General features: G+C 34.8%; 1 protein-coding gene across 1 annotated transcript in view; it reads right to left on the bottom strand.

Moving 5' to 3' along the window:
* Positions 1–6,367: 6,367 nt before the first annotated feature.
* The window catches only part of tmem150aa (transmembrane protein 150Aa), a 55,157-nt gene continuing 48,670 nt past the window's right edge, over positions 6,368–12,854 (bottom strand). The window contains exons 8-12 of the mRNA XM_062051665.1: positions 8,696–9,096; positions 8,588–8,614; positions 8,397–8,458; positions 8,098–8,121; positions 6,368–7,887 (exon numbers count right to left, since the gene is read on the bottom strand). Coding sequence (XP_061907649.1) covers positions 8,789–9,096 — 308 coding nt within the window. The 3' untranslated portion in view covers positions 6,368–7,887; positions 8,098–8,121; positions 8,397–8,458; positions 8,588–8,614; positions 8,696–8,788. The remainder of the gene's footprint in view (positions 7,888–8,097; positions 8,122–8,396; positions 8,459–8,587; positions 8,615–8,695; positions 9,097–12,854) is intronic.

The raw sequence follows: 12,854 nt of genomic DNA, 5'->3' as shown, positions 1-12,854 counted from the left end.
GGAGGTTTTTTGGCAAGAAGTGCAAAAGACAACACAAATGAAACTGTGGAAAATTGATGGGTTCATGCGGAATACTTGAAGGACCGGTTCTTTCTTAAAAAAAACATTAGAAAAGTGAAATACTGTTGGGGTGTGATGATGTCGGACCAACCTTTGTATTTATTAACTTGGAGAAAGTGGCACCATAAAGAACATGTGAAGTGGAATCATTAACTGGACAGCAGCTTTCAAATGGAAGTGATCAAGCTGATTAAATGATTATTAACGACGTGGTCAACTTGTCAAGTCTGCTGACTGAGCAGGTTGTGTCATCTAGACGTGAGTCCTTCATGGCATGGACATACTGGAGTGTAGGATCATGTCAAATAGTCAAAAGAACTTGAGAATCTTTGGTAGATTCGAAGCTAAAAATGCCATTTTATGCAGGGATTGGTCAGAAATGATCAAATGTTAGTAAATAATCCTACAACTTTGGGGGCCAAATGATAATAGAGGAAACAAGTCTTATGAATGTTGAAAATCAGATCACAAAAACAAATTAAAGCTGCAAGCAGCGTTGGACGGGTCCGCATTTTGGCAGGTGCTACTCCTCGGTGTCCCAATACTTTTGTCCAGTGGTAGTCCTGAGTGAGACCTACATAGAGGTTTTTGTTTCGTGTCTCTACGATATTCTTACTGGGAGTTAGAGGAACTTGTGTCTGTGTCTTTTTCCTAGGTGGTTGTTTTCTTTGAAGGCTCGTAAAATCTAAACGGTAGCACGAATCAAAACTCTTTCGTCAACTTTTAATCAGAAGGGTTCAATCTCTCTCCTTTAGCGGTTTGAAGCCGAAACGACAAACGCGCTCAGAGGAGATAACGTTTGATGTTTGGTGACCGGTTGTAACAAAAATTTAGTTTTGAAGGAGAAATAGCAAACTTCCTGTTGATTTTTGCTGAAGGATGTCAATCTATGAAATGTAGGTCTAGGCGAGACCTACGTAGAGGTATTTGTTTCATGTCTCTAAGATGTTCCTACCGGAAGTTACAAGCAGTTTTGTCAGTTTTCCTCTGAGGAGCAGTTTTTTCTGTTTTTTAAAAAAATTATGTAGAGCACAATTTTGAGTTTTGGGGTTCGGTTTTTTTTTTAGATCGCAATTTTCACATGTGTGTGGTGAGTTTTGAAGTATTTTAAGGGGGTCAAATTACAGGTCAAAGACGTAAAAAGCAGTGTTTTGAGTACATTTTTGTCTAAAATGGGAAAGTGCCAACTTCCTGTTGGTTTTCGCCCGAGAATGTGTCATTATGAGTTGTAGGTCTAAAGCAGACCTACATAGAGGTTTTTGTTTCATGTCTCTACGACCTTCCTAGTGGGAGTTACAGGCAGTTTGTTTTTGTTTTTTCCTAGGGGGCGCTAGAGCGCAATTTTGATTTTTGGGGTTTGGTTTTTTTATTTTATTGAAATTTTCGCAGGTCCTGATGTGTGTGTCAAATTTGGTGAGTTTTGGAGCATGTTAAGTGGGTCAAATGAGCGTTTTTTGTGGCGGCGGAAGAATAAAGAATAATAATTAAAGCTGCAAGCAGCATTGGTCGGGTCCGCCTTCTGGCAGGTGCTAGTCCTAGGTGTCCAATACTTTTGTCCAGTGGTAGTCCTGAGTGAGACCTACATAGAGGTTTTTGTTGCGTGTCTCTACGATATTGGTACTGGGAGTTAGAGGAAGTTGTGTCTGAGTTCACATTGTCATTATAGGCTATTGTGTGTATTGAGGCCAAAGAAGGTCTAATCGCAGTTTCGTTGTCATTTTTGGCACCGTAGCAGCATCAGTGCTGCGGGTCTTTGAAGGCTCGTAAAATCAAAACGGTAGCACTTAATCATTATCCGTCGTCAACTTTTAATCAGAAGGGTTCAATCTCTCTCCTGTAGCAGTTTGAAGCGGAAACGACAAACGCGCTCAGAGGAGATAACGTTTGATGTTTGGTGACCGTTTGGTACAAAAATGTTGTTTTGAAATGGAGATAACAAACTTCCTGTTGATTTTTGCTGAAGGGTGTCAATGTATGAAATGTAGGTCTAAATGAGACCTACGTAGAGGTATTTTTTTCATGTCTCTACGACGTTCCTACCGGAAGTTATAAGCAGTTTTGTCTGAGTTTTCCTCTAAAAAGCAGTTTTTTGTCTGTTTTATAAAAAAATTGCTGTAGAGCACAATTTTGAGATTCAGGGTTCGGTTATTTTTTGAGATCGCAATTTCTACCAGTCCCGATGTGTGTGAGAAGTTTGGTGAGTTTTGAAGTATTTTAAGGGGGTCAAATTAGAGGTCAAAGATGTAAAAAACAGTGTTTTTAGGACATTTTTGTCAAAAATGGTAAATTGCCAATTTCCTGTTGATTTTCGCCCGAGAATGTGTCATTATGAGTTGTAGGTCTAGAGCAGACCTACATACAGGTTTTTGTTTCATGTCTCTACGACCTTCCTAGTGGGAGTTACAGGCAGTCTGTTTTTTTTTTTTTCTAGGGGGCGCTAGAGCTCAATTTTGTTTTTTGGGGTTAGGTTTTTATATTAAAGTCTGCTGGCACACTTTTTGGATGTGTGTAAAAAATTTGGTGAGTTTTGAAGTATGCTAAGGGGGTGAAAGTAGTGCGCAAAGCTGCGGAAGAATAATAATAATAATAATAATAAAGAATTAAAGCTGCAAGCAGCATTGGTCGGGTCCGCCTTCTGGCAGGTGCTAGTCCTAGGTGTCCAATACTTTAGTCCAGTGGTAGTCCTGAGTGAGACCTACATAGAGGTTTTTGTTTCGTGTCTCTACGATATTGGTACTGGGAGTTAGAGGAAGTTGTGTCTGAGTTCACATTGTCATTATAGGCTATTGTGTGTATTGAGGCCAAAGAAGGTCTAATTGCATTTTCGTTGTCATTTTTGGCACCGTAGCAACTTTAGTGCTGCGGGTCTTTGAAGGCTCGTAAAATCAAAACGGTAGCACTAATCTCAACGCCGTCGTCAACTTTTAATCAGAAGGGTTCAATCTCTGTCCTGTAGCAGTTTGAAGCCGAAACGACAAACGCGCTCAGAGGAGATAATGTTTGATGTTTGGTGACCGTTTGGTACAAAAATGTTGTTTTGAAATGGAGATAACAAACTTCCTGTTGATTTTTGCTGAAGGATGTCAATGTATGAAATGTAGGTCTAGGCGAGACCTACATTTGAGGTATTGGTTTCATGTCTCTAAGACGTTCCTACCGGAAGTTATAAGCAGTTTTGTCTGAGTTTTCCTCAAAAAAGCAGATTTTTCTCAGTTTTATGTAAAAATTGCTCAAGGGCACAATTTTGATTTTCGGGGTTCGGTTATTTTTTGAGATCGCAATTTCTACCAGTCCCAATGTGTGTGCGAAGTTTGGTGAGTTTTGAAGTATTTTAAGGGGGTCAAATTAGAGGTCAAAGACGTAAAAAGCAGTTTTTTTAGTACAAATTTGTCTTGAAGGGGAAATTGCCAACTTCCTGTTGGTTTTTGCCCGAGGATGTAAAATTATGAAATGTAGGTCTAAGTCAGACCTACATACAGGTTTTTGTTTCATGTCTCTACGACCTTCCTAGTGGGAGTTACAGGCAGTTTGGTTTTTTTTTTTCCTAGGGGGCGCTAGAGCGCAATTTTTATTTTTGGGGGTTGGTTTTGTTAATAACTTGCAATTTTCGCAGGTCCTGACTTGTGTGTCAAATTTGGTGAGTTTTGGAGCATGTTAAGTGGGTCAAATTAGCGTTCTTTGTGGGGTCGGTATAATAATAATAATAATTAAAGCTGCAAGCAGCATTGGTCGGGTCCGCCTTCTGGCAGGTGCTAGTCCTAGGTGTCCAATACTTTAGTCCAGTGGTAGTCCTGAGTGAGACCTACATAGAGGTTTTTGTTTCGTGTCTCTACGATATTGGTACTGGGATTTAGAGGAAGTTGTGTCTGAGTTCACATTGTCATTATAGGGTATTGTGTGTATTGAGGCCAAAGAAGGTCTAATCGCAGTTTCGTTGTCATTTTTGGCACCGTAGCAACTTTAGTGCTGCGGGTCTTTGAAGGCGCGTAAAATCAAAACGGTAGCACTAATCACCACTCTTTCGTCAACTTTTAATCAGAAGGGTGCAATCTCTCTCCTGTAGCAGTTTGAAGCCGAAACGACAAACGCACTCAGAGGAGATAATGTTTGATGTTTGGTGACCGGTTGTAACAAAAATGATGGTTTGAAGGAGAAATAGCAAACTTCCTGTTGATTTTTGCTGAAGGATGTCAATCTATGAAATGTAGGTCCAGGCAAGACCTACATAGAGGTATTTTTTTCATGTCTCTACGACGTTCCTACCGGAAGCTACAAGCAGTTTTGTCAGATTTTTCCTCTGAGGAGCAGTTTTTTCTCTTTTTTTCCCAAAAATTATGTAGAGCACAATTTTGAGTTTTGGGATTCGGTTTTTTTTTTAGATCGCAGTTTCCCGCAGTCCCGATGTGTGTGCGAATTTTGGTGAGTTTTGAAGTATTTTAAGGGGGTCAAATTACAGCTCAAAAATCAAAAATGAGTGTTTTTAGTCATTTTTTGTCTTGAAGGGGAAATTGCCAACTTCCTGTTGGTTTTCGCCCGAAGAAGTAAAATTATGAATTGTAGGTCTAACTGAGACCTACATACAGGTTTTTGTTTCATGTCTCTACGACCTTCCTAGTGGGAGTTAGAGGCAGTTTTCTACCTAGGGGGCGCTAGAGTGCAATTGGGATTTTTTGGGTTTGGTTTTTTGACTAAAGTCTGCTGGCACACTTTTTGGATGTGTGTAAAAAATTTGGTGAGTTTTGAAGCATGTTAAGGGGGGCGTAGTAGTGCGCAAAGCTGCGGAATAATAATAATAAAGAATAATAATAAAACATTACAATTTCAATAGGGTCCTTTCGTCCCATTGCAAAAGGACTCCCTTTGGGATTCCTTTTGAAAAGGTCCTGTGCGGACCCTAATTAAAGCTGCAAGCAGCATTGGTCGGGTCCGCCTTCTGGCAGGTGCTAGTCCTAGGTGTCCAATACTTTAGTCCAGTGGTAGTCCTGAGTGAGACCTACATAGAGGTTTTTGTTTCGTGTCTCTACGATATTGGTACTGGGAGTTAGAGGAAGTTGTGTCTGAGTTCACATTGTCATTATAGGGTATTGTGTGTATTGAGGCCAAAGAAGGTCTAATCGCAGTTTCGTTGTCATTTTTGGCACCGTAGCAACTTTAGTGCTGCGGGTCTTTGAAGGCGCGTAAAATCAAAACGGTAGCACTAATCACCACTCTTTCGTCAACTTTTAATCAGAAGGGTTCAATCTCTCTCCTGTAGCAGTTTGAAGCCGAAACGACAAACGCACTCAGAGGAGATAATGTTTGATGTTTGGTGACCGGTTGTAACAAAAATGATGGTTTGAAGGAGAAATAGCAAACTTCCTGTTGATTTTTGCTGAAGGATGTCAATCTATGAAATGTAGGTCCAGGCAAGACCTACATAGAGGTATTTTTTTCATGTCTCTACGACGTTCCTACCGGAAGTTACAAGCAGTTTTGTCAGATTTTTCCTCTGAGGAGCAGTTTTTTCTCTTTTTTTCCCAAAAATTATGTAGAGCACAATTTTGAGTTTTGGGATTCGGTTTTTTTTTTAGATCGCAGTTTCCCGCAGTCCCGATGTGTGTGCGAATTTTGGTGAGTTTTGAAGTATTTTAAGGGGGTCAAATTACAGCTCAAAAATCAAAAATGAGTGTTTTTAGTCATTTTTTGTCTTGAAGGGGAAATTGCCAACTTCCTGTTGGTTTTCGCCCGAAGAAGTAAAATTATGAATTGTAGGTCTAACTGAGACCTACATACAGGTTTTTGTTTCATGTCTCTACGACCTTCCTAGTGGGAGTTAGAGGCAGTTTTCTACCTAGGGGGCGCTAGAGTGCAATTGGGATTTTTTGGGTTTGGTTTTTTGACTAAAGTCTGCTGGCACACTTTTTGGATGTGTGTAAAAAATTTGGTGAGTTTTGAAGCATGTTAAGTGGGGCGTAGTAGTGCGCAAAGCTGCGGAAGAAGAAACAAAGAATAATAAAACATTACAATTTCAATAGGGTCCTTTCGTCCCATTGCAAAAGGACTCCCTTTGGGATTCCTTTTGAAAAGGTCCTGTGCGGACCCTAATAATAAACATTACAAATACAATAGGTTCCTTTGTAACCAGTACAAAGGACTCCCTGAGGGAGTCCTTTGTACAGGGTACAGGGCGGACCCTAATAATAAAACATTACAAATTCAATAGGGTCCTTTCGTCCCATTGCAAAAGGACTCCCTTTGGGATTCCTTTTGAAAAGGTCCTGTGCGGACCCTAATAAAACCTTACAAATACAATATGTTCCTTTGTAACCAGTACAAATTGTACTGGTTACAGGGCAGACCCTAATAATAGGATGGTCTAAGAATAGAAATGACAACCAAACACGATTCTAGAAAGAGTAAAAAAAATAAAAAGGCAGTCCTGTAGTCAACATTCAGATTCCTGCACCTGTGACAAATTACCGTATTTTTCGGACTCTAAGTCGCACCGGCCGAAAATGCATAATAAAGAAGGAAAACAACATATATAAGTCGCGCTGGAGTATAAGTCGCCAAACTACCGTACTTTTCGGACTATAAGTCGCAGTTTTTTTCATAGTTTGGCCGGGGGTGCGACTTATACTCAGGAGCGACTTATGTGTGAAATGATGAACACATTAGCGTCAAATATCCAATAATATTATTGATGTCATTCACGTAAGAGACTAGACGTATAAGATTTAGCGATTAGGAGTGACAGATTGTTCTGTCCTGTGTGGTTAGAGTTATACATTTTGATGTCTATTTTACTCTTTTAATTGGTTTTACCCTTTAAAATCGTTTTTAATCATATTTATTTTTTATATTGTCTCTGCATTGGTTTCCTATTCATTTATTCTTTGTTTTTATTCAGTCATTGGTGTAGCATAATATTGTTTTTAACATGGCTGTGCAGCACTTTGGAAACATTCTTGTTGTGTAAATGTGCTATATAAATAAAGTGGATTGTTTGGTAAACGTATAGCATGTTCTATATGTTATAGTTATTTGAATGACTCTTACCATAATATGTGAGGTTAACATACCAGTTGGTTATTTATGCCTCATATAACGTACACTTATTTAGCCTGTTGTTCACTATTCTTTAGACATTTTAAATTGCCTTTCAAATGTCTATTCTTGCTGTTGGCTTTTATCAAATACATTTACCCAAAAATATGCGACTTTTACTCCAGTGCGACTTATGTATGTTTTTTTCCTTCTTTATTATGCATTTTCGGCCGGAGCGACTTATACTCCAAAAAATACGGTATGAAAAAAAAACATGCGCCTTATAATCCGAAAAGTAGGGTAATATTGTGTTGTTGAAAAAGTGCCATGCAAAGGTCAGATCCGATGATTGGTGATGAAGAGTAGAAAAAGAAAACCTCCACCAAGGCATCCTAGTGGATCTAACATACCTGGCAGCTTTTGAACCTTAGTTTAGCATCATCGTGCTAACATGAAAATAGAGAACATGACCTCCTTAGCAGAGGTAGTTGGCCAGTCATCACTAGACAAGTCAGTCTAGTCCAGTCATCACTAGACAAGTCAGTCTAGTCCAGTCATCACTAGACAAGTCAGTCTAGTCCAGTCATCACTAGACAAGTCAGTCTAGTCCAGTCATCACTAGACAAGTCAGTCTTTACTAGAACTTAGTAAGAACTCATAGAAAAACCAACAGAGCAAAGCGATTAGTAGAAAAGAGCTTATAGTTTTTAAAATGTTGGTATTGCAGTGTCAGTTCTCAGCTGGCATGTACTTGACTTGTAGTGGTGAGGACACCTCATAGTGGTGAGGACACCTGGACACCTCATAGTGAGGACATCTGGACACCTCATAGTGGTGAGGACACCTCATAGTGGTGAGGACACCTCATAGTGGTGAGAACACCTCATAGTGAGGACACCTGGACACCTCATAGTGGTGAGAACACCTCATAGTGAGGACACCTGGACACCTCATAGTGGTGAGGACACCTCATAGTGAGGACACCTGGACACCTCATAGTGGTGAGAACACCTCATAGTGAGGACACCTGGACACCTCATAGTGGTGAGAACACCTCATAGTGAGGACACCTCATAGTGGTGAGGACACCTCATAGTGGTGAGGACACCTCATAGTGGTGAGAACACCTCATAGTGAGGACACCTGGACACCTCATAGTGGTGAGAACACCTCATAGTGAGGACACCTGGACACCTCATAGTGGTGAGGACACCTCATAGTGGTGAGAACACCTCGTAGTGAGGACACCTGGACACCTCATAGTGGTGAGGACACCTCATAGTGGTGAGAACACCTCATAGTGAGGACACCTCATAGTGAGGACACCTGGACACCTCATAGTGGTGAGGACACCTCATAGTGGTGAGAACACCTCATAGTGAGGACACCTCATAGTGTGGACACCTCATAGTGGTGAGGACACCTCATAGTGGTGAGAACACCTCATAGTGAGGACACCTGGACACCTCATAGTGGTGAGGACACCTCATAGTGAGGACACCTGGACACCTCATAGTGGTGAGGACACCTCATAGTGAGGACACTTCATAGTGGTGAGAACACCTCATAGTGGTGAGAACACCTCATAGTGGTGAGGACACCTGGACACCTCATAGTGGTGAGGACACCAGGACACCTCGAGGGTAAATATAATGCTATTAGTTGTAAAAAGAGTAGTAGAGTTTGTCCCTTCACACGTTGGCTACAACATGGCTATGCTCTCCGGGGTGCAGTTGAGATGTGTAGACGTGCTGCTCCCGCCGGGTGACTTGAGGCCCTTGGTGGCGCTGCCTCCGCTCAGCGCAGAGTCCCGGGCCCTGGGGCCCAGGATCACCCCCGAGCCGTGGCGGAGGCACTGCTGCAGGCCCGCCATCATGGTCTCTCCCGTCACCGTGCCGAACTCGTAGGTGAAGGTGCCGTAGAAGACCAGGATGTCCACGGTGAAGACCCACTCACAGATGGCGGCGGCGTGCTGCAGCGTGAAGCTCTCGTGCACAAAGAAGATGCCGCCTGGGAGACGTGGCGGTTAGGGAGCAGTACAGGACAATGGAAATATGTCTAATGATAATATCATATAATATGTCTAATAATAATAATCATATAATATGTCTAGTAATAATAATAATATGTCTAATAATAATGTCTAATAATAATAATCATATATGTCTAATAATAATGTCTAATAATAATAATCATATGTCTAATAATAATAATCATATAATATGTCTAATAATAATGTCTCATAATAATAATCATATGTCTAATAATAGTCATATATGTCTAATAATAATGTCTAATAATAATAATAATATAATATGTCTAATAATAATAATAATATGTCTAATAATAATGTCTAATAATAATGATCATATAATATGTCTAATAATAATAATCATATAATATGTCTAATAATAATCATATATGTCTAATAATAATAATCATATAATATGTCTAATAATAATAATCATATAATATGTCTAATAATAATCATATATGTCTAATAATAATCATAATATGTCTAATAATAATAATCATATAATATGTCTAATAATAATGTCTCATAATAATAATCATATGTCTAATAATAATAGTCATATATGTCTAATAATAATAATAATATAATATGTCTAATAATAATAATAATATGTCTAATAATAATGTCTAATAATAATGATCATATATGTCTAATAATAATAATCATATAATATGTCTAATAATAATCATATATGTCTAATAATAATAATCATATAATATGTCTAATAATAATCATATAATATGTCTAATAATAATGTCTAATAATAATCATATGTCTAATAATAATCATAATATGTCTAATAATAATGTCTAATAATAATAATAATATAATATGTCTAATAATAATAATCATATAATATGTCTAATAATACTAATATATGTCTAATAATAATGTCTAATAATAATAATCATATAATATGTCTAATAATAATGTCTAATAATAATAATATGTCTAATAATAGTGTCTAATAATAATGATAATATAATATGTCTAATAATAATGTCTAATAATAATAATAACATAATATGTCTAATAATATGATATGTCTAATAATGTCTAATAATTATAATAACATATGTCTAATAAAAATATGATATGTCTAATAATAATAATATGTCTAATAATAATAATATAATATGTCTAATAATAATAATAACATATGTCTAATAATAATATGATATGTCTAATAATAATAATATGTCTAATAATAATATGTCTAATAACAATATTATATGTCTAATAATATACTATGTCTAATAATAATGTCTAATAATAATAATAACATAATATGTCTAATAATAATATATGTCTAATAATAATAATAATAATATGTCTAATAATAATATAATATGTCTAATAATAATAATAATATGTCTAATAATAATAATAATATATGTCTAATAATATAATATGTCTAATAATATGTCTAATAATAATAATAATATAATATGTCTAATAATAATAATAATATATGTCTAATAATAATAATAATATTAAATGTCTAATAATAATATAATATGTCTAATAATGTCTAATAATAATAATATAATATGTCTAATAATATTTAATAATAGAAATAATATAGTATGTCTAATAATAATAATATAATATGTCTAATAATAATAATAATATAATATGTCTAATAATAATATGTCTAATAATAATAATAATATATGTCTAATAATAATAATAATAATATTATATGTCTAATAATAATAATAATAATATTATATGTCTAATAATAATATAATATGTCTAATAATAATAATAATATGTCTAATAATAATAATATAATATGTCTAATAATAATAATAATATAATATGTCTAATAATAATAATAATAATAATATATGTCTAATAATAATATAATATGTCTGTCTAATAATAATAATAATATAATATGTCTAATAATATCTAATAATAATAATATAATATGTCTAATAATAATAATATAATATGTCTAATAATAATGTCTGATAATAATAATAATATAATATGTCTAATAATAATAACAATATGTCTAATAATAATAATATAATATGTCTAATAATAATAATATAATATGTCTAATAATAATAATAATATTATATGTCTAATAATAATATAATATGTCTAATAATAATATGTCTAATAATAATATAATATGTCTAACAATAATAATAATATAATATGTCTAATAATAATACTCATATATGTCTAATAATAATATAATGTCTAATAATAATAATAAAATATGTCTAATGATATCTAATAATAATAATATAATATGTCTAATAATAATAATATAATATGTCTAATAATATTGTCTAATAAAATTAATATGTCTACTAATAATAATATGTCTAATAATGTCTAATAATAATAATATATTATGTCTAATAATAATGTCTAATAATTATTCGTCTATAATGTCTAATAATAATAATAATATGTCTAATAATAATGTCTAATAATAATGATACAAATATATTATGTCTAATAAAGTCTAATAATAATATAATATGTCCAATAATAATGTCTAATAATAATAATAATGATATAATATGTCTAATAATAATGTCTAATGATAATAATAATATAATATGTCTAATAATAATAATATAGTATGTCTAATAATAATGTCTAATAATAATAATATAATATGTCTAATAAAAATAATCATAATACTACTACTAATAATAATCATAGAGCATGCTGGATGACTACAACTGGTCATTGACACTGTAAAAACATTTTTGACTTTTCAACAGTTTTAGACATTTCTTTCTAACACTTAGTAAAACATGTCAACATCTGTCTGTCCATTCTCTCACACACACACACACACACACACACACACACACACACACACACACACACACACACACACACACACACACACACACACACACACACACACACACACACACACACACACACACACACACACAATATAACGCTATTCAAAACCTAAAAAATCTTTCTATTCACATACTCACAAAATATAAAACATCTGTCCATTCATATACACAATATAAACATCTGTCTGTCCACTCACATATACACAATATAAACATCTGTCTGTCCACTCACATATACACAATATAAACATCTGTCTGTCCACTCACATAGACACAATATAAACATCTGTCTGTCCACTCACATACTCACAATATTAACATGTTTGTCCACTCACATACACACAATATTAACATCTGTCTGTCCACTCACATACACACAATATTAAAATCTGTCTGTCCACTCACATACACACAATATAAAGCTATTCACATATACAAAAACCTAAACCTCTTGTCTATTCACATACACAACATATTAACATTTGTCTGTCTATTCACATACACAACATATTAACATCTGTCTGTCTATTCACATACACAAGATATTAACATCTGTCTGTCTATTCACATACACAAGATATTAACATTTGTCTGTCTAGTCACATACACACAAAATAAAAACATTTGTCTGTCTACTCACATTACACACATTATTAACATCTGTCTATTCACATACACAACATATTAACATCTGTCTGTCTATTCACTTATACAAGATATTAACATTTGTCTAGTCACATACACACAAAATATAAACATTTGTCTGTCTACTCACATTACACACATTATTAACACCTGTCCACTCACTTACACACTAGATATGTAGATTTGTCTGCCTAAACATCTGTCTATTCACATACACACAAAATATAAATATATGTCTGTCCACTCAC

Source organism: Entelurus aequoreus, linkage group LG06 (assembly GCF_033978785.1).
Source record: "Entelurus aequoreus isolate RoL-2023_Sb linkage group LG06, RoL_Eaeq_v1.1, whole genome shotgun sequence".
In the NCBI taxonomy this organism is placed as follows: Eukaryota; Metazoa; Chordata; class Actinopteri; order Syngnathiformes; family Syngnathidae; genus Entelurus; species Entelurus aequoreus.
This window is presented reverse-complemented; position numbering and strand designations above follow the sequence as displayed.